General features: G+C 36.3%; 1 protein-coding gene across 4 annotated transcripts in view; it reads right to left on the bottom strand.

Moving 5' to 3' along the window:
• DNAH12 (dynein axonemal heavy chain 12) overlaps window positions 1–25,714 on the bottom strand; it is a 219,239-nt gene that overhangs the window by 130,149 nt on the left and 63,376 nt on the right. For all 4 annotated transcript variants that reach the window (XM_045192339.2, XM_053929996.1, XM_053929995.1 and 1 more), the window contains 9 exons: window positions 25,404–25,686; window positions 23,338–23,457; window positions 22,880–23,036; window positions 22,473–22,645; window positions 19,733–19,885; window positions 19,240–19,479; window positions 18,675–18,920; window positions 18,219–18,338; window positions 2,287–2,396 (listed from right to left, as the gene is read on the bottom strand). In XM_045192339.2, the coding sequence (XP_045048274.1) occupies window positions 2,287–2,396; window positions 18,219–18,338; window positions 18,675–18,920; window positions 19,240–19,479; window positions 19,733–19,885; window positions 22,473–22,645; window positions 22,880–23,036; window positions 23,338–23,457; window positions 25,404–25,686 (1,602 nt within the window). The remainder of the gene's footprint in view (window positions 1–2,286; window positions 2,397–18,218; window positions 18,339–18,674; window positions 18,921–19,239; window positions 19,480–19,732; window positions 19,886–22,472; window positions 22,646–22,879; window positions 23,037–23,337; window positions 23,458–25,403; window positions 25,687–25,714) is intronic.

Genomic DNA, 25,714 nt, shown 5'->3' with positions numbered 1-25,714 from the left:
CCCTGTTAATCTACGACACAGCATGAGTGAGAAATAAACCTTTGTTTTTTAAGTCACTAAGATTTGGGTGCTGATTGTTTCTACAGAATACTCTAGCCCGTCCTAGAAGGGGGAAAGTATTCTTGCTATAATAAAAAAAAAAAAAGACTATAAATGTGGTATCAGCTTAGGGGCTCAGCCATGGGTGGCAAATGAACTGTTATCAGAGGCTAAAAGATTGGCAATTAATGTTATGCAATGATGTAACATTTGGTAAATTTATCCCTTGAGGTGAACTCGAAGACAGATAATATAACTAATAAAATTGTAGTTTTAGGAGAAAAGGATAGTAAACAGAATATTTTTAGTATATAATGGCAGTTGATTGCTGCATTTAACAAGGAACTCTAAGAAAGAAATAAGCCCAGAAAAACATAGGCAGTTTTCAAGCAAGAATAAAAGAGAACCGAAAGAGTCCAGAAATTCATGGAACCTGCAGGATTGAAAGTGGCAATTTTTTCTTGTCTCCAACACATAAAAGATAAATTGAGAAAATATTTGAACAATAAAGATCTACTCAGGCTGGCATCAAGGATCAAATCTAGGGAAGGACCATTGTATCACTTTATTAAAACCTATGAAAAATTAACATGGTTCCCAGTAATCACTTCAGGAGGATAAAATAGCTCAGAGAAAACAGATTAAGAGTGTGATCCTCTGAATGAAGCCTGGTAGGTTCAAGGACACTACAATGAAGTTCAGAAAGGTATAACTTCATTAGGACTGTAGTTGTGGCTGCTGGCACGTAGAGCTGCCTGGAATCCAACAGATAAAAACCTAATTGTTTTTGAGAGAGTTTACTGACAAAGAAACCATGAGTCTAGTCTAAAGCACATGAGAATGTTCAAAATTTAAAAACTGGAAATGAAGAACAAACTGAAAGTGATCAGAGGGGAAGGGGGAAGGGGATAATGGGGGAAAGAAGGGGAAGGGCAGGCCAAGGAACACAAATAGAGGACTCATGGGCACGGACAATGCTGGAGATGGACTGTGGGAGTGGGGGAGACGGGGCAGGGGAGAGCAATGGGGAAAAAGGCAGGACAACTGTAGCTGAACAACAGTAAATAAAAAAAGAAAAGAAAATGCACACTAAAGTAAAAAAGTATGGGCATTGGATGCATAAGGGTTGATTGTACTTGTATTCCCTCTATTTTTGTATATGTCTGAAAAATTACTTAATACAATGGGGTTTTTTCTTTTTACAACCCTGCCTTTAAAATAATCATGACCTTTGAGACTTCAACTTTCTATAGGTAGGAAACAAGCTGAAAACATTTCTCAACTCCAAGAACATTTTCTCTATTGTGCACTTCACACGTAACCAGGAAAGAAAATGGAGGTGAAAAAACCTCTCAGAAGGTTGAACCAAGGTCCACAGAGAACAGTTAACTGGAAAGCCCCTCCCGAGGAGAATCAAGCAAAAGTGAACTCAGGTTTTATGGGGTTTTATTGTATGTTGATGTAATTGGTAGGGAGGCTCACTAAAGAAAATAAATGTATATGAAATTATGAATATAAAATGTCCACAGCCACTTTAACGGCACCCTATATAATAAGTTATGATGCTGTGGAGTGGCCCCAACAAGTGAGAGGTCCTGAAGTTTCAACTCCATTAGTTTCACTCAATCTCTCTCTAAAATTAGGGCCCTCACATGCCCCGTTGTGTTTCAAAGTTGTTACTGATCAGTGTTGGCTGTGTCTCCTATTCTTCAATTTCTGAATGGGAGTGTTTGCTCCAATAATCCTGTTCTAAAAACAGTAAACCCACTACTATAAACTGTGTGAAAGGCAGATAATTTGTCTTTCCAGTTTGTAGGTCTCTGGATCAAGAACAACTTCCAAATTTGATGCAGAAACTATCATGCATCACCTAGATATCCTGAACTTTGAGTCTGGTTCATTGATTGACTGAAACGTTGTCTCCTTGGAAGGGAAGAGTGTATTTTATGTACATGAAGGAAAGTGAATAATGTATTTGATGACCAAAAGGGCAAATTTTGTTGGTCATTAGTGCTCCATCATGGAATGAATATTCTTTACCAATCTTTGTTGTATATGCTGCATGAGGAAAAAAATAAACCCTCATTTTTAAGCCACTAGGATAAGGATTCAGGGAGAGGGGTGGTTCCTCCTTAGCCATCTAGCATACCAAGTTTGCTGAGTCTCTTGACACACAAATTTAGTTGTTTTAATAGTTTAATTTTAAAATATCTAACACTGGTAGACGATGTTAACCTGTACTCTTACCCATGTCTAACAATCATCATTTCATATGTCTGAATCATTTTTTCTAGAAAAAACTTCACAGGCTGAAGATTGTGTACTTTGCAGGCTTCATGAGCACATTCCAAAAATTCCTAAAATAAAATAAAAAAGGAATGCATTTCTATAAAATGGTTATTATAAATCATGTCATACATATCTTATAAATGTAGATGTTTCATTTAGAAATAAGAAAACTGCATCTTCTAATGCTGATAAATTATTTCTTAAAGCTTTATTTTATAATTTAAAAAAGAAATAGAATTAAAATACTTTTAAATTATTAGTATTCTCCATTACAAGTTATTAAAGATCATAGCTCCATAGCATTGGGTGTGTGCTACATGAACTAATTCCTCTTAATAATGTTTTCCAGAATTTTACTTTTGGTTAGGATATACAATAGAAAAACATGCCAAACAACTTTTTATACTGTACAAACTAGAAATAAACAGAGAGACTAAAAAAAATCACAATTACTTTAAAGATACAGGAGCACTTTAAATACAAATAAGTCTAAAGGAACTACATTTCAAAAAGGGATGAACCTTTTGTAAGTGAATAAAAATCAATAGCTAATTTTGCTCCTGGGAGCAGGTTTTGTTTTGTTTTGTTTTTGAGTTCATATAACTTACTGCAGTTAGCACACAGTTTAAAAATTCACCACCGCACCAATACTACAACACTAAACAGCATTACAAGTTATTCCCACCCCCCAGGAAAAGGGAGCATTTTTCAAGTGTGAACGTAGATGGCACTGGATTGGGCCTGCTATAGGCATAAGGACTTTGCTGAAGTAAGGAGAAACAAACAGAGATTTTAATGGTCATGTAGCCTTGTGTGACAGACTTGAATCTGGAGGAGCCTATAATGTATAAAGCTTTTTCTCCCCACTGCATATGCTTTTGCTGCATAAAGCATACAGAAAGAGATTTCCTTAGGTGTACAATTTTTTTTTTAAGTTTTGTTTAAAGACTTTATTTATTTATTTTTGGAGAGAGGGGAAGCGAAGGAGAGAGGGAGAGAAACATCAAGGTATGGTTACGTCTCATGTGCCCTCTACTGGGGACCTGGCCTGCAACATAGACATGTGCCCTGATTGGGAATCGAACCAGCGACCCCTTGGTTCACAGGCAGGCGCTCAATCCACTGAGCTACACCAGCCAGGGCAGTGTACAATGTTTATATCTTAAAATACTGTTAGAGGGAGGGCCCTATAATACAGGACAATTCTCACTCTAAAGACATTTGAAACAGAGATAAACTAAAGCTCAATAGTTCTGCACCAAAATTCTGACTTAGGTCAATTCCTGATTGAATTGATCAGCAGCTCAATTTAGCTATCCGACAAAGAAAAAGACATGTTTATTATTTTTCTGCAGGAAAATAATATCATTTGGTTCTCTATAATGATTTTATACACAATTTTAACATAAAACCACCATTTACAAGTCATAAGAAATAGCTGATGATCAAGAGAAAAAATAGTAAATAAAACAAACTCACAGATTATCCACATCTCATAGTTAGCAGACAAGAACATTAAAATCACTTTTACAGATATATAAAAGAAAACACATAGTGTGACAGAAAAATAGATGAAAAGATAAACAATTTAAGCAAAGGAATGGGATCTGTAATAAAATGAATTTTTAACACTAAAATGAAAAACATAAAATACCATCATGTACCACATAACAATGTTTTGGTCAACAACAAATTCTGTATATGACCTTGGTTCCATAAAACTATAATGAAAAATTACAAAATGAAAAATTCTCATCACTTAGTAGCATTGTAGCGTTCATAACATCATAGAACAATGCTGGTAATGTTCTATGGTAAGGTTTGTGGTAATACTGTTATAAAAAAAACCTACTGTGCTGCCAATCGTGAAAAAGTATAGCATACACAATTATGTATAGTACATAATACTTGATAATAATAATAAATGACTATGTAACTGGTTTATATATTTACTATACTATATTTTTATCATTATTTTAGAATTTACTCTTTCTAAGCTTGTTGTAAAACAGTACAGCGTGTTACAACCACATGACTGAATTATTTTCTCTTGTGCTTGATTTAATCTCATGTTGTTTTATCAATTTAATGTAGCTTAAGTATACAGTATTTATAGTCTACAGCATTGTACTGTAATGTCCTAGGCCTTCACATTCACTCATCACTCTCACTGACTCTCCAGAGCAACTTCTAGTCCTACAAGCTCCATTCATAGTAAGTGCCCTGTACAGGTATACCATTTTTTAATATCATATTTTTATTGTACTTTATCTATGGTTAGTATACAAATTCTTACCCTTGTGGTACAACTGCCTAGAGTATTCAGTACAGTAATATGCTGTATAGGTTGGTAGCCTAAGAGCAATAGTCTATACCATGTAGCCTAGGTGGGTGGTAGGCTATACCATCTAGACATGTGTAAGTGCACTCTATGATGTTCTCACAACGATAAAATTGCCTGACAATGCCTTTCTCAGAATATAGCTCCATCATTAAACACAGCAGGACTGTATGAAAAATTATAATTCATTGGAATCAGCATATTGGATAAAGTCAAAGAAAGAATCTTTAATCTTAAAGATAGGAAAATAAGAAGGATCCAAATTAAAGCACAAATAATAGAAACAATTAAAAAACAAAGCATAAGAGACATGTGAGAATATATAAAATAGTCTAGCATACAGGTAATTGGAGTCCCTAAAGGACAAGGAGGAAAAAATAGGGCAGAAAAAATAATTTCAGAGGTAACTACTGAGAATTTTTTGAAGACATCGACCCACAGATTTAAGAAGTGCAGCAAATCCCAAGCAGGGTTTTTTCAACAGAAAACACTAGGCACATAGTTAAGCAAGGAAAGAGAGAAAATATTTAAAACAGCTAGAGGGAAAAAACACACTATAGTCAGGGAAGCATAAATCAGAATTCCTGACTTCTAACAACAACGAAAGCCAGAAGTTAATGGAATGACATCTTTAAAATGATGGGGGTGTAGATGTGGGCAGACTGCTGCCAATCTAGATTTATATATCTAGTGAAAATATTCTTTAAGAACTAAGGCTAAACAAAGACATTTTCAAACAAATAAAAGCTGAGAGAATTTGTTGCCAGAAAACCCATGTGCACATAAGATATACTGAAACAAGTTCTTTACATTAAAGAGAAAAGATCCCAGATGAAAGTACAAATCTGCTGAGGGAATATAAAACACTAGAAAAAAGTAAATGTAAGTGACTTTTTTTCCAAACACTAATAACTAAAACATAAAATAATTCTGGAGTTTATAATATATGTGGAAGTAAAATATATGGCAATGATAGTACAATGGGACAATGGGCAAGTGTAAGTAGATGATGAAATTATCTCATTTAAAGTTCTTATAATGCTTTTGAAATGATGGAAAAAAACTTAAGATAAATTATAATAAGTTAAGCACGTATATTATAATCTGTGCAGTGATGACTGAGGTAAAACTACAAAAGCCAACAGAGAAGATTAATGGAATAATAGACATTACCTGAAACTTGAAGTCAGTAAAAAAAATATATATAATATATGTTAAAAAGCAAGATGATATAATTAATAGTATTTTTCTTTTTCTATAGCCGCAGCTCCCCTCTCCTCAGCTGCAGGCATAAGGAGCTGCTCAGCAGCACACCTCCCAGCACTGACTCCCTAGTTATCAATAGCCTTTTTCTTTTAGTGCTTTAGGAAAAGATTTTAATTACAGATTTTTGCCAGGAACTTTGAAAGGCAAAAAGCAATTGCCATACAACATCATAAAACATTCCAATTTGTTCTATCTTTCTTTATAATAGCAACAAAAAATACAATGCAATTTTAAAACTCTACAAGAGTCTTCCACAATAAAGATAGGTTGCTTCAATAAAATGTACCATCATAACAAATACAATAAAAGCATCATCGCCTCACTTTCTATGCCTACACTTGAATCTATTCATTTTACTTTTGGTAAAAATTCAAATGGGCATTGTATTTATATGTCTATTTATTCTCAGAGAGTGTCAAAATTTCCAATATTCCTCCTATGAACTGTTATGCTCTCAGTGACTAGAGGTATGACAGTCAAGTTCATTAAATTAATGAATTTTGATTTTATCATATATACCCTAACCTCCCCAGCCCCAGTAGCTTAAGTCTAAGAATGATATGATGTATGTGTGCACAAACTATTGTGAATTCTTCTACTTAACAAAACTACCAATAGTTTATTATGGCATATGATGATAGCAGTTAATTCAGTTCCACGTTATATAAAACTACATCTCTTTTTTGTTGTTGTTGTTGTGAGGATTTTATTTATTTATTTATTTTTATTGTTGTTCAAGTACAGTTTTCTGCCTTTTCTCCTACCCTTCCCCACCACCCCAGCACTCCCTGCCTCCCTCCTCCATTTCCACTCCCCCTTCTTCTTGTCCATATGTCCTTTATAATTGTTACTGTGAACCCTTCACCCTTTCCCCCCATTATCCCCTCCCCTCTCCCTTCTGATCACTGTCAGCCTGCTTTCAATTTCAATGTCTTTGGCTATACTTTGTTTGCTTGTTAGTTTTGTTGATTAGGTTCCTGTTAATGGTGAGATCATATGGTATTTGTCTTTCATTGGCTTATTTCACTTAGCTTAATGCTCTCCAGTTCCATCCACGCTGTCGCAAAGGGTAGGAGCTCCTTCTTTCTTTCTGCTGCACAGTATTCTATCATGCAAATATACCATAGTTTTTTGATCCACTCATTTACTGATGGACACTTGGGTTGCTTCCAGCACTTGGCTATTGTGAATTGTGCTGCTATGAACATTGGGGTGCATAGATTTTTTTGGATTGGTGTATCGGAGTTCTTAGGGTATAATCCCAGCAGTGGAATTGCCGGGTCAAAAGGCATTTCCATTTTTAGTTTTCTCAGGAAATTCCATACTGTTTTCCATAGTGGTTGCACCAGTCTGCATTCCCACCAATAGTGCACTAGGGTTCCCTTTTCTCCACACCCTCCCCAAAACTTTTGTTTGTTAATTTGCTTATGATGGCCATTCTGATCAGAATGAATGGTATCTCATGAAGTGGTGAAGTGGTATCTCATTGTGGTTTTAATTTGCATCTCTCTGATAGCTAGCGACACCAAGCATCCTTTCATGTCTCTGCACCCTCTGTATGTCCTCCTGGGAGAAGTGTCTGTTCAAGTCCTTTGCCCATTTTTTTAATTGGGTTGTCTCCTTAGAGTGGAATCGTGTGAGTTCTTTATATATTTTGGAGATCAAACCCTTGTCCAGGCTATCATTGGCAAATATGTTTTCCCATACGGTTGGTTCCCTTTTCACTTTAATGCTGTTTTCTTTAGCTGTGCAGAGAAGCTTTTTATTTTGAAGAGATCCCATTTGTTTATTCTTTCCTTTATGTTCCTTGCTCTAGGGGACATATCAGTGAAAATATTGCTGTGTGGAATATCTGAGATTTTACTGCCTATGTTCTCCTCTAGGACTTCAATGGTGTCATGACTTATATTTAAATCTTATATCCACATTGAATTTATTTTTGTGTATGGTGTAAATTGGTGGTCAAGTCTCATTTTCTTTTGCATGTAGCTGTCCAGATCTCCCAACACCATCTGTTGAAGAGGCTATCTTTGCTCCATTTTGTGCTGCTGCCCGCTTTGTCAAATATTAATTGACCATAGAGACTTGGGTTTATTTCTGGGCTCTGTATTCTGTTCCATTGGTCCATGTGTCTGTTCCTATGCCAGTACCAAGCTGTTTTGATTACAGTGGCCTTGTAATACAGTTTGATGTCAGGTATTGTGATCCCTCCTGCTTTGTTCTTCTTTTTCAAAATTGCTGCAGCTGTTCAGGGTCGTTAATGGTTCCATATAAATTTTTTAAGTGTTTATTCTATATCTGTGAAGTATGCCATTGGTACTTTAATAGGGATGACATTAAATCTATAAATTGCTTTGGGTAGTATGGACATTTTGATGATGTTAATTCTTCCAATCCATGAATATGGTACCTGCCCTCCATTTGTTTGTGTCTTCTTTAATTTTTTTCTTCAGTGTTGTGTAGTTTTCTGAGTACAGGTCTTTTACCTCCTTGGTTAGGTTTATTCCTAGGTACTTTATTTTTCTTGTTGCTATATCAAATGGAATTTCTTTCCTGATTTCTGTTTCTGCAGTTTTGTTGTTGGTGTACAAGAATGCCTTTGATTTCTGGATATTGACTTTGTATCCCGCTGTTTTGTCAAATTCATTTATTAGGTCGAGTAGTTTTTTGGTGGAGTCTATAGGATTTTCTATATACACTATCATGCCATCTGCAAACAATGTGAGTTTTGTTTCCTCTTTTCCAATTTTGATGCCTTTTATTGCTTTTTCTTGTCTGACTGCTGTGGCTAGGACTCCAATACTATGTTGAATAGAAATGGTAAAAGTGGACAACCTTGTCTTGTTCCTGATCTTAGTGAGAAAGTTTTTAGTTTTTGTCCATTGAGTATGATGTTGGCAGTAGGTCTCTCATATTTGGCCTTTTAACGTTGAGGAATGCTCCCTCTATTTCCACTTTTCTAAATGTTTTTATCATAAATGGGTGCTGTACCTTATCAAATGCTTTTTCTGCAACTATTGATATGATCAAGTGGTTTTTGTCTTTGCTTTTGTTTATGTGGTGTATTACATTTATTGATTTGCAAATATTGTACCATCCTTGCATCCCTGGGATGAATCCCACCTGGTCATGTTGTATGATCTTTTTAAGTATTGCTGGATGTGGTTTGCCAATACTTTTTTGAGGATTTTAGCATCTATGTTCATCAGCGATATTGGCCTGAAGTTTTCTTTCTTTGTTGTGTCTTTATCTGGTTTTGGGATTAAGATGATGCTGGCCTCATAAAAAGAGTTTGGGACTCTTCCATCCTCTTGGATTTTTTGGAATAGTCTGTGAATGATAGGGGTTAGCTCTTCCTTAAACGCTTTGTAGAATTTCCCTGTGAAATCATCTGGTCCATGGCTTTTGAGTGTTGGGAGTTTTTTGATTACTGCTTCAATTTCATCAGCTGTTTTTCGTCTGTTCAGGCTTTCTGCTTCTTCTTCATTCAGTTTGGAAGGTTATATTTTTTCTAGAAATTTGTCCATTTCACCTAGGTTTTCAAATTTCTTGGCATATAGTTCTTCATAGTAATTTCTTACAATCCTTTGTAATTCTGTGGTATCAATTGTAATCTCTCCTCTTTCATTTCTGATTGTGTTTATTTGGGTCCTCTTTTTTTTTGGATGAGCCTGCTTAAAGGATTGTCGAATTTGTTTATCTTTTCAAAGAACCAGCTCCTAGATTCACTGATCCTTAGAATTCTGCTCTATGTCATTTAACTCTACTCTGATCTTGGTTATTTCCTTCCTTATACTTGCTCTGGGCTTTGTTTGTTGTTGTTCCTCCAGTTCTTGTAGGTGTAGGGTTAGATTGTTTATTTAGATATTTCTATCTTTTTTAGGTAGGCCTGTATAGCTATGAATTTCCCTCTCAGGACTTCGTTTGCTGTCTCCCATAAGTTTTGGGTTTTTGTGAGTTCATTTTCATTTGTTTCCAGAAACTCTGGGATATCCTCCTTGATCTCCTTCTTGACCCATTCATTGTTTAATAGCATGCTATTCAATCTCTATGAGTTTGATTGTTTTCTGAGTTTTTTCCTTGAGGTTGGCTTCTAGTTTCAGTCCCTTGTGGTCTGAGAAAATGCTTGTTATGATTTCAATTTTCTTGAATTTGTTGAGGCTTGTTTTGTGTCCTCTCATGTGGTCTGTGTTTGAAAATCTTCCATGTGCACTTGAAAAGAATGTGTATTTTGCTTCTTTGTGATGAAAGGCTCTCTCTATATATATCAGTTAAGTCCATTTGATCTAGGACATTGTTGAATGCCACAATATCTTTGTTGATATTTTGTTTGGAAGATCTGTCCATTTTTGACAGTGGGGTATTAAAATCCCCTACTATAATTGTGTTTCTGTTAATATGTTTCTTGAAGTCCTCCAAGATATTCTTTATGTATTTGGGTGCTCCTATGTTGGGAGCATATATATTTACAATGTTTATGTCTTCTTGATGGATTGTTCCCTTGAGTATTATGAAGTGACCTTCTGGGTCTCTTTTTATGGCTCTTTTTTTTGAAGTCTATTTTGTCCGATATGAGTATTGCTACCCCGGCTTTTTTTTCCCTGTCCATTTGCTTGGAATATTTGTTTCCAGCCCTTCATGTTCAGTCTGTGGAGGTCTTTTGCTCTGAGGGGGGTTTCTTGTAGGCAGCATATGTGTGGGTCATGCTTTCTTATCCATTCAGCTATTCTATGTCTTTTGATTGGAGCATTTAATCCAGTTACACTTAAGGTTATTATTGATAGGTAGTTACTCATTGCCATTTTTTTGTACCTGTGTTCCTCTCTCTCTCACTCTCTTCTTTCCTTTTCTTAAAGCATTCCCTTTAGCATTTCTTGCAGAGCTGGTTTGGTGGAGGTGTATTCTTTTAGACTTTTTTTGTCTGGGAAGCTCCTTATTTGGCCTTCCATTTTAATTGAGAGCCTTGCCAGGTAGAGTAATCTTGGTTGCAGGCCTCTGGCTTTCATTACTTGGGGGTATTTCTTGCCATTCTCTTCTGGCTTAGAGAGTTTCCATTGAGAAATTAGCTGCTAACTTTATCCGGGCTCCCTTGTATGTTACTTTCTTTTTCTCCCTTAGTGCCTTTAAGATTCTCTTTGTCTTGGAATTTTGCAATTTTAATTATGAAGTGTTTGAAGTGGGCCTCTTTGGGTTCCTCTTGATTGGGACTCTCTGTGTTTCCTGGATTTGTGTGACTTTTTCTCTCATCAAATTAGGGAAGTGTTCCATCATTACTTTTTCAAACAGGTTTTCTATCCTTTGCTCTTCTTCTTCTCCTTCTGGTGTCCCTATTATACAAATATTGTTACGTTTCATGTTGTCTTGAAGTTCCCTTACCACCTGTTTGTTCTGAGTCTCTTTTCTTTTTCTTGTTCTATCCAGGAATTTTTTTCTACCTTGTCCTCTAACTTGCTGATTCAATCCTCTGCTTCATGCAAACTGCTTGTAAATCCTTCTAATGTCTTTTTTATTTCTGAGATTTTATTGTTCATTTCTTCATGGTTTTTGTTTATAGTTTCTATTTCCTTTTCCATGCTGATGTAGTTCTCACTCAGTTCCTTGTAGTTCTCTGTGAGCTCCTTGAGCATCTTTATAACCATTAATTTAAATTCTATATCTGATAGTTTGTTTCCCTCCATTTCATTTAACTCTTTTAGTGGGGAATCTTCCATTCCTTTTGATTGCATGTTTTTTTTGTCTCCCCATTTTAGTTGACTCTTTTTCTTTGTTTCTGTGCTTCCTGATGTTTTGCTTTGTTAGCTGTCTTTGTAGGGTGAACTTCTATGGTAGGAATTCTATGAGGTTCAGTGGTGTAGTCACTGATCTCCTTGACTGGATGCTCTAGGTTTGCCCTTCTGTTTGTGTGGGCTCCCTTGTTGTACTTTGGTTTGTACCTTTTGGTGGTTCCTTTATTGGTGGTTTTTCTCCTCAAGCAGGTATACTGATGTTCCCGGCTCCCACCTATTCTTGTATTTGATCAGTGGCAAGCAAAATGGATTAAAACAGCAAGAGAGCATTTTATGGGGTTTAAACTACCAGGCAAGTAGAGAAGAGATAGGAGATTTTTTGGATGAATATAGCCTTAATTGTGATATTTCACCCAATTAGCCACTTTTTATAAAAGGTGAAAGAGAAATAAGACTCTTGTTAGAGGGGAGGATGATTGTGAACTGAATCCAGAAAACAGAGTGCTTGTGCAAGGTTAGATGATGAGATATAGTGAGATCAAAGTATAGAAAGTAGATGTAGTGTGAGAGAGAATAGAGTTAACCACAACAATAATAATGCTCCAGATTGAAGTGGGCTAAGATCCTGGATGGTTGATGTGTAGTATGTACAATTGCATGGAACAACTATTTACAATAGTACTGGAACAACAATAATATGACAAGAAATGTATGATTTGGATAAGCAGAATGGAAAGTACCTGATCATGAGTCCTGTGTTATTGGAACACAGGTGAAGTGAAAGCAGGAAAATTAAAATACAATACAGAGTGAATAAGGAAAAACAGTCAAGCAATGCAATTCAACAGGGAAATAAAACAAGGAAAACTAAACGTAAGGAAGAGAAATTAAAAAATACTAATAAAATAAAAGTGGTAAAAAATAATTGCAAGACAATAATAATACACATACACAATAGAATGCCAGCTCTCTGGGATCGCAAACTGACATTTGTCTCAGTCTCTCAGTTTTTGGGATTAGCCTTGTGCTCCCCCTTTCGATCTGTCTCTGGACCCTTTGTAACTCTGTGTCCTCACTTGGAAGAAGAAAAAAAGGCGGGGGGGGGGGGCGGGGCAAGGGGAAGAGAGAGAATCCCAAAAGAAAACGAAAAAAAAAAAAGATAATAATAAGCCTCCTGCTGACTTTAAACCTGTTCAGTGAATTCTGCTGGTCTTCCTAGATGCTACAGGAAGAGGGGGCTGGGCTTCGCTTTTCTCCCTTCCTTTGGTTCTGAGACCAGGTGGGGACCAGGTTTGGGTTGCATTATTCACAGTTTCCCGGCCTCTGGCTAAAATAAGCCACTCAGCTGCACACAGCATGAATCAATCTCTGGCAGGGAGTCCGAGACAAGCGGGGCCCATGGTTCCCCTCTACTACTGTCTGTGCAAGCAGTGCCAGAGCAGTGGGGTGCCTCTCTGCACAGTTCCCTTTCTCCACTCACTCCGGGCGCACACAGTGCGAGACAGGTGGGGGGGGTGCAAGGTTCAGCTTGGCTACTGTCTTTGGGCATGCAGTGTGAGACTAGCGGGGTGCACAGTTTCCCTCCGCCACTCACTCTGGGCCAGCGAAGCTAAAATCTCCCTTGGGGCCACCAGCAAGCAGCTGCCCCCCACCCTTCTTAATAAGCACACCACACAGCCCCACTTTTTCTACCAATCTGGAGAATATCCAAGTCAGGGTCCCACATGGCCAAATTCCTCCCTTCTCCAGGTATTGCTGGCACCCCCATTTCTCTGGTGCCAGCGTCCACAGTCCCAGCAGCTGTGTACCACCTCAGTGTGTCTCCCACTTCCTCTCTACTTGCCCCAGCGACTTTCAGCACCCAGATCCCTCCTAGCTGGGCTGCCCTCCCTGCTCTGGTCTTCTAACTGTCCTCCCTGTATCCTGAAACAGGAGCCAGGCAGGAGCTGCAGCAGCCTTGGTCCCCGCACAGATCCCAAGGACCTTAGTGTCCCAGCACACTCTCCTCACTGTCTGTTTTTCAATGTCCTCTGCAATTTTTTGCCTCCAAACTTCATGTAAGCTGGGATTCCGTTGGCTGATCACTCTGTTCCTCGGTAGATCAGCTAGGTGTTCCAGCTGGGCACAAGGAGAACTAGGCTCCACTCCCACCTACTTCGCCACCATCTTTGGCTGTGAAAACTGCATTTCTTGAATTTGGCTAAAAACTAAGGATTATGGATTGCAAAACAGTACTTTAAACTTGTTTACATGCTTTAAGTGTTTTGGAATGTGCCTTCTTGAACTTCCTTCACCACAGAGTACTGTGATGCAGACCACCTACTTGCTGTTTGTTATCAGATATATCACTGCCTTCCCTTTCTGGAATGAGAATATTTATTCAATTTAGTGTCTTGTATTTACATACTATATCAACAGGAATGGTAATACAACTGTCTTGAAAATTAATCTGTCCATTTGTTTGTAACCAAAAGCATATCAGAAATCTGTAGGTCCTAGGTAATGAAACACTTCCAAACACCCAGTTTTACCATCAAAGTCCTAGTAGTATTTTTCAAACTGGAATCTATGGACCCATGGATCTATTGCTCCATTGTAGTCTCCTACTGTGAGACTACAAGAGCTCTCCAAGAGAATTGTATTTTGATTAAAAAATATATCATATTAACATATCCTGAATCATCTTGATACACACCTGTGGTATAACAAAAATATATACGGTCTTTTACAAACCCCTCACCCCCTAAAAAGTGACATAGAACTCCTACAACTCTTGGAATTTCTTGAGTGATAGGAGTGTCTTTTGTTACTTGTAATGAATGCTTTTCCATCACACCTGAGTTTATGCTATGAGATTACTTAGGAAAGGACCCTAGATAGCCTCAAGATGCAGCTAGTGACCAGAAAGACCCATTGATTAGAGGGCTGGAACTTTCAGCTCCACTTACCAACCTTTGGGGGAGGAAAGGGGAAAGATGACTGAACCCTATAAAAACTGAACAATGAGATCCAGGGAGCATCTGGTTTGGTGAACACATCAAGTTGCAGGGAGGGTGACACACTCTTAGGGAGTGGAAGCTCCACTGTTGCCACTCCCCCATACCTTGCCTGATACAACTTGTATCCTTTGTAATACACCAGTAAACACAAGTAAACTCTGTTCTTGAGTTTTGTGAGCTATTCTAACAAATGATCACACTTGCGGGGGAGGGGTCATGGAAACCCCTGAAGTACAGGTGGCCTAGAACTTGAGACAGTTGTCAAAAGTGAGGGGTAGTTTTGTACTGAGCCCTAATCTGTAGAGTCTGACACTAATTCCAGGTAGCGTCAGAAATGAATTGTTGAACAACCAGGTGGTGTCCACAGAATCAAAGAATTGATTGTTGGTTGTAAAAAATACTCTAGAATCACCTGAATCTGATACTGTCATAGGATATATATTGGTTTTTGAGTTTGGAGAGTATTATGCAGAGTAAAATAAGTTAGGCAGTGAAAGACAAATATTATATGATCTCACCTATAAGTGGAACCTACTCAACAAAACAAATAAGTAAGAAAAATAGAACCAGAGACTTGGAAATAAAGAACACAGTGACAATAACCAGAGGAGAGGGCTAGGGGGATAATGGGGGAAAGAAGGTGAAGGGTCAAGTCAAGGAACATGTATAAAGGACCCATGGACAAAGACAAGGGGGTGGGGGAGGATTGAATATGGGAGGTGGGAGGTGGGGTGTGGGTAGGGCAGGGGAGAGTAGTAGGAAAAAAATGGAGACAACTGTAATTGAATAACAATTAAAGATTTTTTGAAAAAGGAAGCAAACAGACTTCCAGCCAAGATGGAGGCATAGGTAGACACACTGTGCCTCTTTGCACAAGTAAAAGAAGGACAACAACAAATTTAAAAACAAAAAACAGCGAGACTGACAGAAAATCTAATTGTATGGAAGTCCAACAACCAAGGAGTTAAAAAAGAAACATTCATCCAGACCGGTAAGAGGGGCAGAGAAGGGCAGCCGGATGGAGAGGACTCGTGGCAAGGCAGTGGCTGGTGGACCAGGCAAGGTAGCAGCTGGCAGACAGGGCGGTCCCACATTTGCATGTGGATAAGTGGGAGGAACAACTGGAGAGTGAGACAGACTGCACAACTCAGGGTTCCAGCATGGGGAAATGAAGCCTCAAAGCCTCCAACTGAAAATACCTGCGGGGGTTGAGGTGGCAGGAGAAACTCTCAGCCTCGTAAGAGAGTTCACTGGAGAGACCCACAGGGTCCTAGAATGTACACAAATCCACCCAACCAGGAATCAGTACCAGAAGGGCCCAATTTGATTGTGGGTAGTGGGGGAGTGACTGAAAACCAGCAGAGAGCTGAGCAAGTGGCACTGTTACCTCTTGGACCCCTCCCCTACATACAGTCTCACAATGCAATGACGTGGGTTGCCCTGCCCTGGTGAATACATAAGGCTCCATGCCTCACTATGTAACAGGTGCACCAAGAGAAAAACAAAATTGCCCAAGTGAAAGAATAAATACAACTAAGTGACAAAGACATAGCCAACCTATCAGATGCATAGTTCAAAGCACTGGTAATCAGGATGTTCACAGAATTGGTTTAATATGGTCACACATTAGAGGAAAAAGATAAAGGTTATGAAAAATGAAATACAGGAAAATGAACAGAGAACCAATGGTGAAGGGAAGGAAACTGGGACTCAAATCAATGGTTTGGAGCAGAAGGAAGAAAGACACATTCTATCAGGACAGAATGAAGAAACAAGAATTCAAAAAAATGAGGAGAGGCTTCTTAGGAACCTCCAGGACAACTTTAAATGTTCCAACATCCAAATTATAGGGGTGCCAAAAGGAGAAGAGGAAGGCCAAGAAATTGAAAAGTTATTTGAACAAATAATGAAGGAGAACTTCCCTAATCTGGCAAAGGAAATAGACTTCCAGGAAGTCCAGGAAGCTCAGAGAGTCCCAAAGAAGCTGGACCCAAGGAAGCACACACCAAGGCACATCATAATTACATTACCCAAGATTAAGCAGAAGGAGAGAATCTTAGAAGCAGCAAGAGAAAAGGACACAGTTACCTACAAAGGAGTTCCCATAAGACTCTTAGCTGAATTCTCAAAAGAAACTTTATAGGCAACAAGGTGCTGGAAAGAAGTATTCCAAGTCATGGACCAAGCAGGGACCTATATCCAAGATTGCTCTATCCAACAAAGCTATCATTTAGAATGGAAGGGCAGATAAAGTGCTTCTTAGATAAGGTCAAGTTAAAGGAGTTTATCATCACCAAGCCCTTATTATATGAAATGTTAAAGGGACTTATCTAAGAAAAAGAAGATAAAAAATATTAACAGTGAAATGACAACAAACTCACAGCTATTAACAACCGAACCTAAAAAATAAATAAATAAATAAAAACTAAGCAAACAACTAGAACCAGAACAGAATCACAGAAATGGAGATCACATGGAGGGTTATCAGTGAGGAAATGGGAAGGGGAGTGAGGGGGAAAAGGTACAGAGAATAAATAGCATAAATGGTAGGTAGAAAATAGACAGGGGGAGGTTAAGAATAGTACAGGAAATGAAGACACTAAAGAACTCATATGTTCTTTATATGTTCTTATATGTTCATGACCCATGGACGTGAACTAAAGGGGGGAATGCAGGTGGGAAGGGGTATGCAGGGTGGAGGGGAATAAAGGGGGAAAATGAGACAACTGTAATAGCATAATCAATAAAATATATATTAAAAAAGGAGGCAAACAAGTAAATAATGCCTTTAAGCCAAGTGACCACTTAATGATATAAAAGCTTAAACAAACAAAAAGTATTTTACAGTAATATCAGTAAAGAGAAGAGGTGAAGGAACTGAATCATCATATGGCATAAGATAGTATATGCATGCTGACCTCAAAAGAATCTTCACTGTACATTTTACCATAGAAAGTGCCATAATGTCACAATTTAGTTTTAGCCACATATCATTCATCTCATTAAATTGAGATTGTTTTGCTTGTAATTAATTTTCAATTACATTTTGATTTTATATAACAGCTATAAACAACAGGCACTTACTCATATACATATGTGTGTGTATATATGTATAATGTCTCATATAATGTCTATAATTTAAATGGAATTGGAAATACATATGGTTTTTTCCTTTAAAAAAAGCCAGCACATTATTTAAATTCAAGAAACAAATCCTTATGTTAACTATAAAATGTTTTATCACTTTCAGTTTACCATCTTTTTTAGTGGCTGAAGTATACAACAGTATTATGGTATACATAGTAGTAGTCATTATAAATCACAAGATAGAAAATAAAATACATATTGTTACAACAAGCATTATCTTTGACCTGAACCTTATAATCTTGGTATCATATAACAGAAAGTACTAAAATTTACTTATTTTCATATCAAAGTGACCAAGATAATGGTTCATCCTCCAAACAGAATAATTTCACTCATTTAATAAAACTTTATAAACTCTTGAGTCATCAGATACTTATTTGCAGAATAGGTCATTCTCAGAGGTTTACTTACATGATAGTCAGCTTCAGGAAGTTTAATACCAGGAAATAAGTCACTAGTTATTCCATTAAATAAGGGTATATCATGTGATAAAAACTTTGGTTCATTTACATCTTTAATTGATCGAAGAAGCTAAAATCATCCAAAAAGTGTAATATTAAGTTAATTGCCAGTATTTGCCCTCTCCTCCCCATGCCCAAAATCAAAGTTTCTTTTACAGTGTTCCATGGAATCTCCATATGGAAAAGCCACCACTGCTTATCAGGCCAAAAGGTCTTTACTTTCATATAAAGTAAAATGAATAACATAACCTCTAAACTATCATTTCAACACCATATAAAAAGGTTCAAAGCAAGAACTCCCTTTTTTGCCTATTTATAGTTCCTGATCAATTTCACCAAAGAAAATTATCTTGCCACTCAGTTGCTACTCAGGCTTTCTTTCACAATGTATGTATTTAATACTTACAAGTATATCTTCATTTTCATTTGGAAATTTTAGTTTAAGGTTTCCAGCAGCCACTAAAACTGCTTTTACTGCTCGCATTCCATAGTCATAATGAAACTGTGATGAGAGCTGCTCTGAGCAAAGCCTGTAGGTCATTACTATCTTCACAGACAGAGGCTTTGCATTCAAAAATCCATAGGAGTAGAGGGAGATTTCTGCTATGAGGGCATAGTTTGGAACCATCATAGCTACTGTTCTAAAAAGAACCTGAAGTATATAATAAATGAAATATATTAATACATAAAGTAAACCATTTTTAAAGCTGAGCATAAGCACCCAAAGATAGTGTTGATATTCAAGTGTATTCCCCCAATGCAGCGTCTTTTCATTAACTCTGTAATTTTTCAGTAGCGTGTTAATAGTTTTATGTACTTTAATATTTTTTAGATATCTGAAAAAGTTTTTGAAAGTTTAACATACAGACAATGGAAAACGGAAATTACTAATACATGTGAGAAAATATACCATTTTGAGTGAATTATGCTGTTACTTTTGATGAACAAATTTACACTCATAAAAATATTACCTTAAGATTGTCTGGCAATTCAGAACGTCCTGCATAGCCAGGGTTCATGGTGATAGCTACAAAACAGTTTGGATTGAGTTTAAGTTCTGTCCCTTCAAAAATAAATACTTCCAGCTTCTGTTGAATGGCTCTCTGAATGCAAAGGATCTGTTGAGCCACCACCGACAACACTTCCAACTCAATTCGATTAAATTCATCAAAGCAAGCCCAAGCACCAGAAGAAGCCAACCCTTTAAAAAACTAAGTAAAATAAAAAGGGAGATTTTTTCTTAGGAAAATGCATTGCTTGTTAAAACAAATATTTAATCTTTTAAGTCAAAATTGAAAGTTAAGCTTATTAAAAGTCTCAAGGATATAAACAATGTCTTTACACCTAAAACCAAGGTTCAAGTAATACTTAAACCACATTTAAATAATGTTTAAATATGAGTTTGCTTCAGTTTATCCAGTCAGACCTAGTTGTAAGTTTGTAACATTTAAAATGTAACTTTACCTTTCCCATTGCTAGATAATCTAGTCCATCTGAACAGTTGAACACCACACACTGTACAGCAAGAGCTTTAGCCAAGTCCTTAGTGGTTTCCGTTTTTCCTGTGCCTGCTGGCCCTTCTGGAGCACCTCCAAGGTTTAAATAGAAGGCACCTATCTGAAAAGAAAAATTTATGTAAAAAGAAATCCATGTGTAACTGAAAAATACAATTTAGACAATCACTTGCAAAACAGATTGATTTAGGTTTAGCTGTAACTTTAGAGAGTAAGTAATACAATTCTATTGCTCAGTTAATTTCTAGCACACAATTTTCTAGCTGCACAAAGAATAAGCAGTTTAAAAGTTTTTAAAAAGTGAAAATATAACAAAATCTCCTTATCTTTTAACACTTTATATGTACTCCATTTGCCTTAAAAAACAAAGAGAATCTAGCCTTGAGGTGTTAAAATTTGGTGAGAAAGTTTTAATTAGAAGTGGTTGGGGAGATGATTAGAGTTCAATAATGACAATCTCTTGAATAGCCTCAAAGAGAGTAAACACCTGAAAGTGAGTGTTATGAATGGGTGCCTATCAGTTGGAAGAGAAACAAATGACCTATTATATTATTTTTATCTATGAGTCACCTAGGCTATTGATCCTCATAGTCTTGCTATGTTTTCCATTTTCTCCATTCCCATAACTCTGTTCTATACTTCTCTTACCAGTAGTATTGCTTTCTACCTTGCATTACAGTTAATTATATACATTTTTCCCTCTCAATAAGTCTTTAAGTTCAATAAGCACATAGCAGTATCTGAATACTTTCTGGGTCTGCACAATGACTAGAACAGCCGCTGAACATTCTTAGGAGAATATAAATTACAGTTAACTCTCTAAGTATGGAGTTTGCTTCACAAAAATTGCCATGAGAGTTTGTGAAACTTAACACCTTTTAGGAAAAGTAAGGTGAAAGAACACAGGGTTGTACACATGGTGGGGCAGGGGGCATATGGGGACTCTTGTACTTTCTGCTTAATTTTGCTGAGAACCTAAAACTGCTCTTTAAAAAGTCTATTTTTAAAATAAATAAAAATACACTGATGAAAATCAAATTTTTACCTTTACTGAAACAAAACAACAGACATCTAAATAAAGGCAATATCAATAGATATTTTATCCATCTTAAATTTATGGTAAATGCTCCACTGTTAATATTCATTAATTTGATTCCTAGAAACCTTTCCCTTTATAATTTCAAGAAAATGCTTACAAATGTGTTCTTTTATTGTGACTGTACTAGAAGACTTCTTTGGTTTTTAAATCTTGTGTTGTATACAAGTGTTTAATGAGCTTCTGATTTTACAACTTGAAGTTGTTACCTTCAACCTTGAAAGTATTCATAGCTTTTGATTTCACTGAGGTCCCAGATAGGACACAGAAGCTTGAGATTCACTTATTCAACAGACATTTAAAGAGTAATTATGTACTTGTACACCACTAGAGAAAAAAACAAGGTAGACATGGTCCCTGCCCTCAGGTAGCTTCCTGAGAAATGAGAGGGTTTGGTGAAACATTGTAGTGTAGATGCATTAGTACCCTACCCAGATTCCCTTTACTGGCCTTTGCATCCATCCCCCAATTGCTGTGAGTATCAGCTATAAGTAGCCCCCAACTGTTCTTTTCTCCTGAAAACTGTTCTCAACTAATAGAAGGTTCCTCGCTGGCAAATACCTGAAAGCTTACTTACACCCCTAACCCCAGGTGACCCATAGCCAATGACTATAAAGGGTGTAAAAGCCACATCCCTTTGCCTTAAAGTGGGTAACTTTGTGATGCTATTCACGCTCCAAAGCTCCCTTGAGATCAGGCTAAGGATACATATTTGATGAAATCATATCTTTCCTTAGCTTTTCCCCCTGCTTTGGTTTTTACTGAGAGCATTTCCTAGTTAATCATTTGCCCAAGAATCCCCATTTCATCTCTGCTTCTAGAGAACTCAAAGACACTTTAATTTTACTTACTCAGGACAAGTGGATTGGTGTTTCTTGATGCTCCTTCTCAATTTCCAGGTAGGTTACCAGATTTAACAATTTTAAATCTAGGATGCCCAGTTAAATTTGAACTTCTGATAAACAATGAATAAATATTTCTCGTGTAATATTTGGGATATATTTATCCTAAAAATTTATTCATTGTTTATTTGAAATTCAAATTTATGCAGGAGCCCTGTATTTTATCTGGCGACTCTAATCCCAATGTTCTTCTTTTTTTAAATAGTTATAGCTCTGTCTTCCATAGCTTCTCAACAAACACAGACCTCAGCACCAGCCCCCACATTTCAGCTCTCTCCCTCCTATTCAACAGAACGAACATGGAGTTCAAAGGCCCAAATGTACTTTCCTCATCTTCCTGTCATCTCCCCCTGAACTCCACTGCAAATAACTGTTACCATTTCTGAAGCTCTTGTTTTCTTTTTAAAGCTCCAATATCTTCCTTTTTCTAATTATCCCCAATAGGAGCGATTGATGCTTTTCAAACATTAGAGTTCGAACATACTTATATTCTACAAAAGCACCCAGAATTAAATATTCATTACTATAATTTCACATAAAGGCCATTTGGAATTAGAAAAGAATAGCTGTATTAAATTATCACTGATCAGAGAATAAAAAGAGGATAGCCACATTAAATTTAGACAAGAAAATATGATACCATACCAAAAAGTAATTTTTAATGTGTGAATTAAAATAATTTAAATGCTTACCAATGTTCTGTAGCACCTGTCAGTTAGAGGAGTAATGACAAGTCGAGGTGAGTTGCCAAGATATTCATAAGCATATTTTACATTGCAATTAATGATACGAACTCGGGCATTCTCATATTCCCAATAATATCGAAGCTGAGCAAGCCATTGGAAATCTGTATCATGCGAGACACCTAAAAAGAATAAAATAAAACAAAGCATGTAATCCTGAAATGTAAATAATTTAAATAATATGTATTTTACCATCTTATATAATAGAAAATATTAAAATAATTCATGTTTTTCAATTTGTAGAAAAGATCATATAAAATAAATTATGTTGAAAGAGAAAAAATATGTAGTCTAAGTCTTTGCTTCTAGAAGCTATTGTTATTTTACCTTTAAAATTGAAGAAAAACATCACATACCCATATCGATCATGTCCATGACCACATCTCTAGCATGGACATCAATAGTAACCAAAGCCCCCAGAGTAGTCCTGGTCTGCTTCGAAAGTTTTCCTCTTACCAGCCCTACAATATCATTTAGTTGATTCTGAAGTTCCTTATAGTACTTCTTTAATCCCTACAAAATTAAAAAGCAGTTAAATTAATATTACGTAGTACCTAAAATATATATTTTATATACTTACTCTTATACAAAACAATTCTGACTTCACAATATATCCCAATATAGAAACTAATTATAGAATAGAGTGATTTTGTCTAAGCTTAGTATAAAATATAACAAATTTTCAAGTAATTATAAAATTGTAAGGCTATATGCAGAAATTGGGGGGAAGACTGACTTGGCAAAGAACAAATAAGCTAACTAAGAAACATAGCATCTAGAAAAAAATATTATTTAAAATCAAATAATGCTTTACCTTTGTCCCACCACTTATAACTTCCTGTGTCTCAGAAGTCCAGAACATTTGAGAAACACAAAGAACAACTTGGCCAGGCCACTCTCGAACCCAGTCTCTTCTTGCAGATTCTGGATAAGCCTGAATAATTAAAAAGCATTTCTAACTTTAAAACATCACTACGGGAAAGAAAGCTAAATGCCTAACAATAGAGAAGTGGGAATATTTGGTATATCATAGCCTAGAATATCATATAGTCAAGAAAAATTTTATATGGCTATTTAAAATACCTGAAAATTTGTTTATAAATTATGATTATATTTTTACATTTATATGTTTTTATATTCCTTTGCTGTGGGGAGTTGTCAAGTTTTCTAGATAAAATATTTAATACTTCTATTATAATAAAATGTAAGAGCTTTATTAAACTGTAAAAAAAAATAAATCCATCTAATAAAATATGTATATTGTCCTGGCTGGTGTGGCTCAGTGGATTTAGTGCTGGCTTGTAAACAAAGGGTCGCCGGTTCCATTCCCAGACTGGGCATGTGCCTGGGTTGTGGGCCAGGTCCCCGGTAGGAGGTGCGCGAGAGGCAACCACACATTGATGTTTCTCTCCCTCTCTTCCCCTCTCTCCAAAAATAAATTTTAAAAATCTTTTAAAAAAATATGTATATTGATGCCAAGATTTAATTGAAAAGGAGACTGACTATACAATTGAGTAGAAAACTGGACTAGTAGTTAGAACCCTTGTATTATTAATCCATAGCAATTCTAAAAAATTGTATGACCAGAGTATATAATTTGAATAATCATGTATTTGTTCGATTATAATTGAACAATCTGTGCATTTGAGCTCAAAGTATACTTTCATGTCTTTCTAACATCTTTATGTATTTAAAGGAATTGTGGGAATTAAAAAATAGCTTGCTTCAAAAGTAAATGATAATAGGAGGTCCAGATTATGAACAGGAAAAAAACAACTGCAGAACAGCATTTGGAGTTGATGCTAATAGAAACTATAAATTTAATACAATGACACTATCTTTAATATAATAACACCATCTTCAATATGATTTAGCTATAAACTTAAGGATATAAATATATTATTATTAAAATGCTCTTGATTAGCAATATTTAAAAATAAATGCAAATGACACACTAACAAGCTTCAAAGAGGGATGAGATTCAAAGAATGAATGAACCATTGCTAGGTACATAGAAGATAAATTTCTATCCTTATTAAGGAAACACTTTCATGGAAAATGTTGATTCTTTCCTATGTGTTTTAGCTTGTTTAGAGTCATAAGTAGAAAAGAGAATGAAAAAGTCAAGATTTATTTACAGGAACACTGAAGCTGAACAGGACAGCCACTGCAAGAAAATGAGCTTCACAGGGCTTTTGGTAAAGGAGAAAGGATACCTCACTCACATAAAGTGAGTAACGGGATATAAGGCTGCAGTGGCTTTTAAAATGATTTTTTAAAACTGCACAACTATTCCTTTGTGGTTTCCCAAAACAAATATGCTGAAATTTATCATTCAAGATTAGGTTAACTGGATTAGTGTAAATGAGGAACATGTAGTGCGTAGGTGTTATATTTCTCTCAAATATTCATCCTCCTTTAATGTTCACCTAACTCATTTGAAGTTTTTAAGTAATGAAGTGTAAACAGCAGTAAGGGAACAAGACCACACACTTAACACCCATATTTGAGGTTATTTCTGACCACAGGGCCTTCACGTGGGAAAGAAACCAAGATGCTCTTTTATTTGATCTCTACTTGGTTAATTCCTACTTATCCTTTGCATCACAGTTTCAATTTCACTTCCTCTGATTGCCTATTACTAGTACCGCCCCCCATAATACACCTTATTATTCTTCTTTTGTAGCACTTAATCACGTATTATTAATTCTTACTAGTATTATTATCTTAATACTAATATTAGAAACAAAGAGTAACAAAATAATAAATGGTTATAAATAGTAAGAATTTTAAGTGTTAATTTACTGGTACCCATTCAAAACCCCCTAAAAGAAGGCATTTATAGAATAGAAGGTATATATTCAATCCTAGGAAACTCACCAGTCTGGCTGCAGCGATCACATCATGAATACTCCGGAGCATTAGATCTTCCACTTGAATGAGCCACTTTTCCACAGCGCCTCGTGCTGCAGATGTGGAAATAAGTGCAATGAGCTCCACGCGCTCACCTTCAGAGCTATACATGGCCTTAATGTCCAAATTGGGAAGGAACTCCAATTTAGCAATGCCCTCAAAGCATTTCTTTAAGTGAGGCTGAACTCTAAGTGGATCTTTGGTCTCTGACAAAATCTCTAACATTTCATCATTAGATAAGAAGAAGAAACTAGAGAAAAAAAATGAAAATATAAGTA

The sequence above is a fragment of the Desmodus rotundus genome, chromosome 8 (genome assembly GCF_022682495.2).
Source record: "Desmodus rotundus isolate HL8 chromosome 8, HLdesRot8A.1, whole genome shotgun sequence".
In the NCBI taxonomy this organism is placed as follows: domain Eukaryota; kingdom Metazoa; phylum Chordata; class Mammalia; order Chiroptera; family Phyllostomidae; genus Desmodus; species Desmodus rotundus.
Note: the sequence above shows the minus strand (reverse complement) of the source record. Positions and strands in the feature narration are given on the sequence as shown.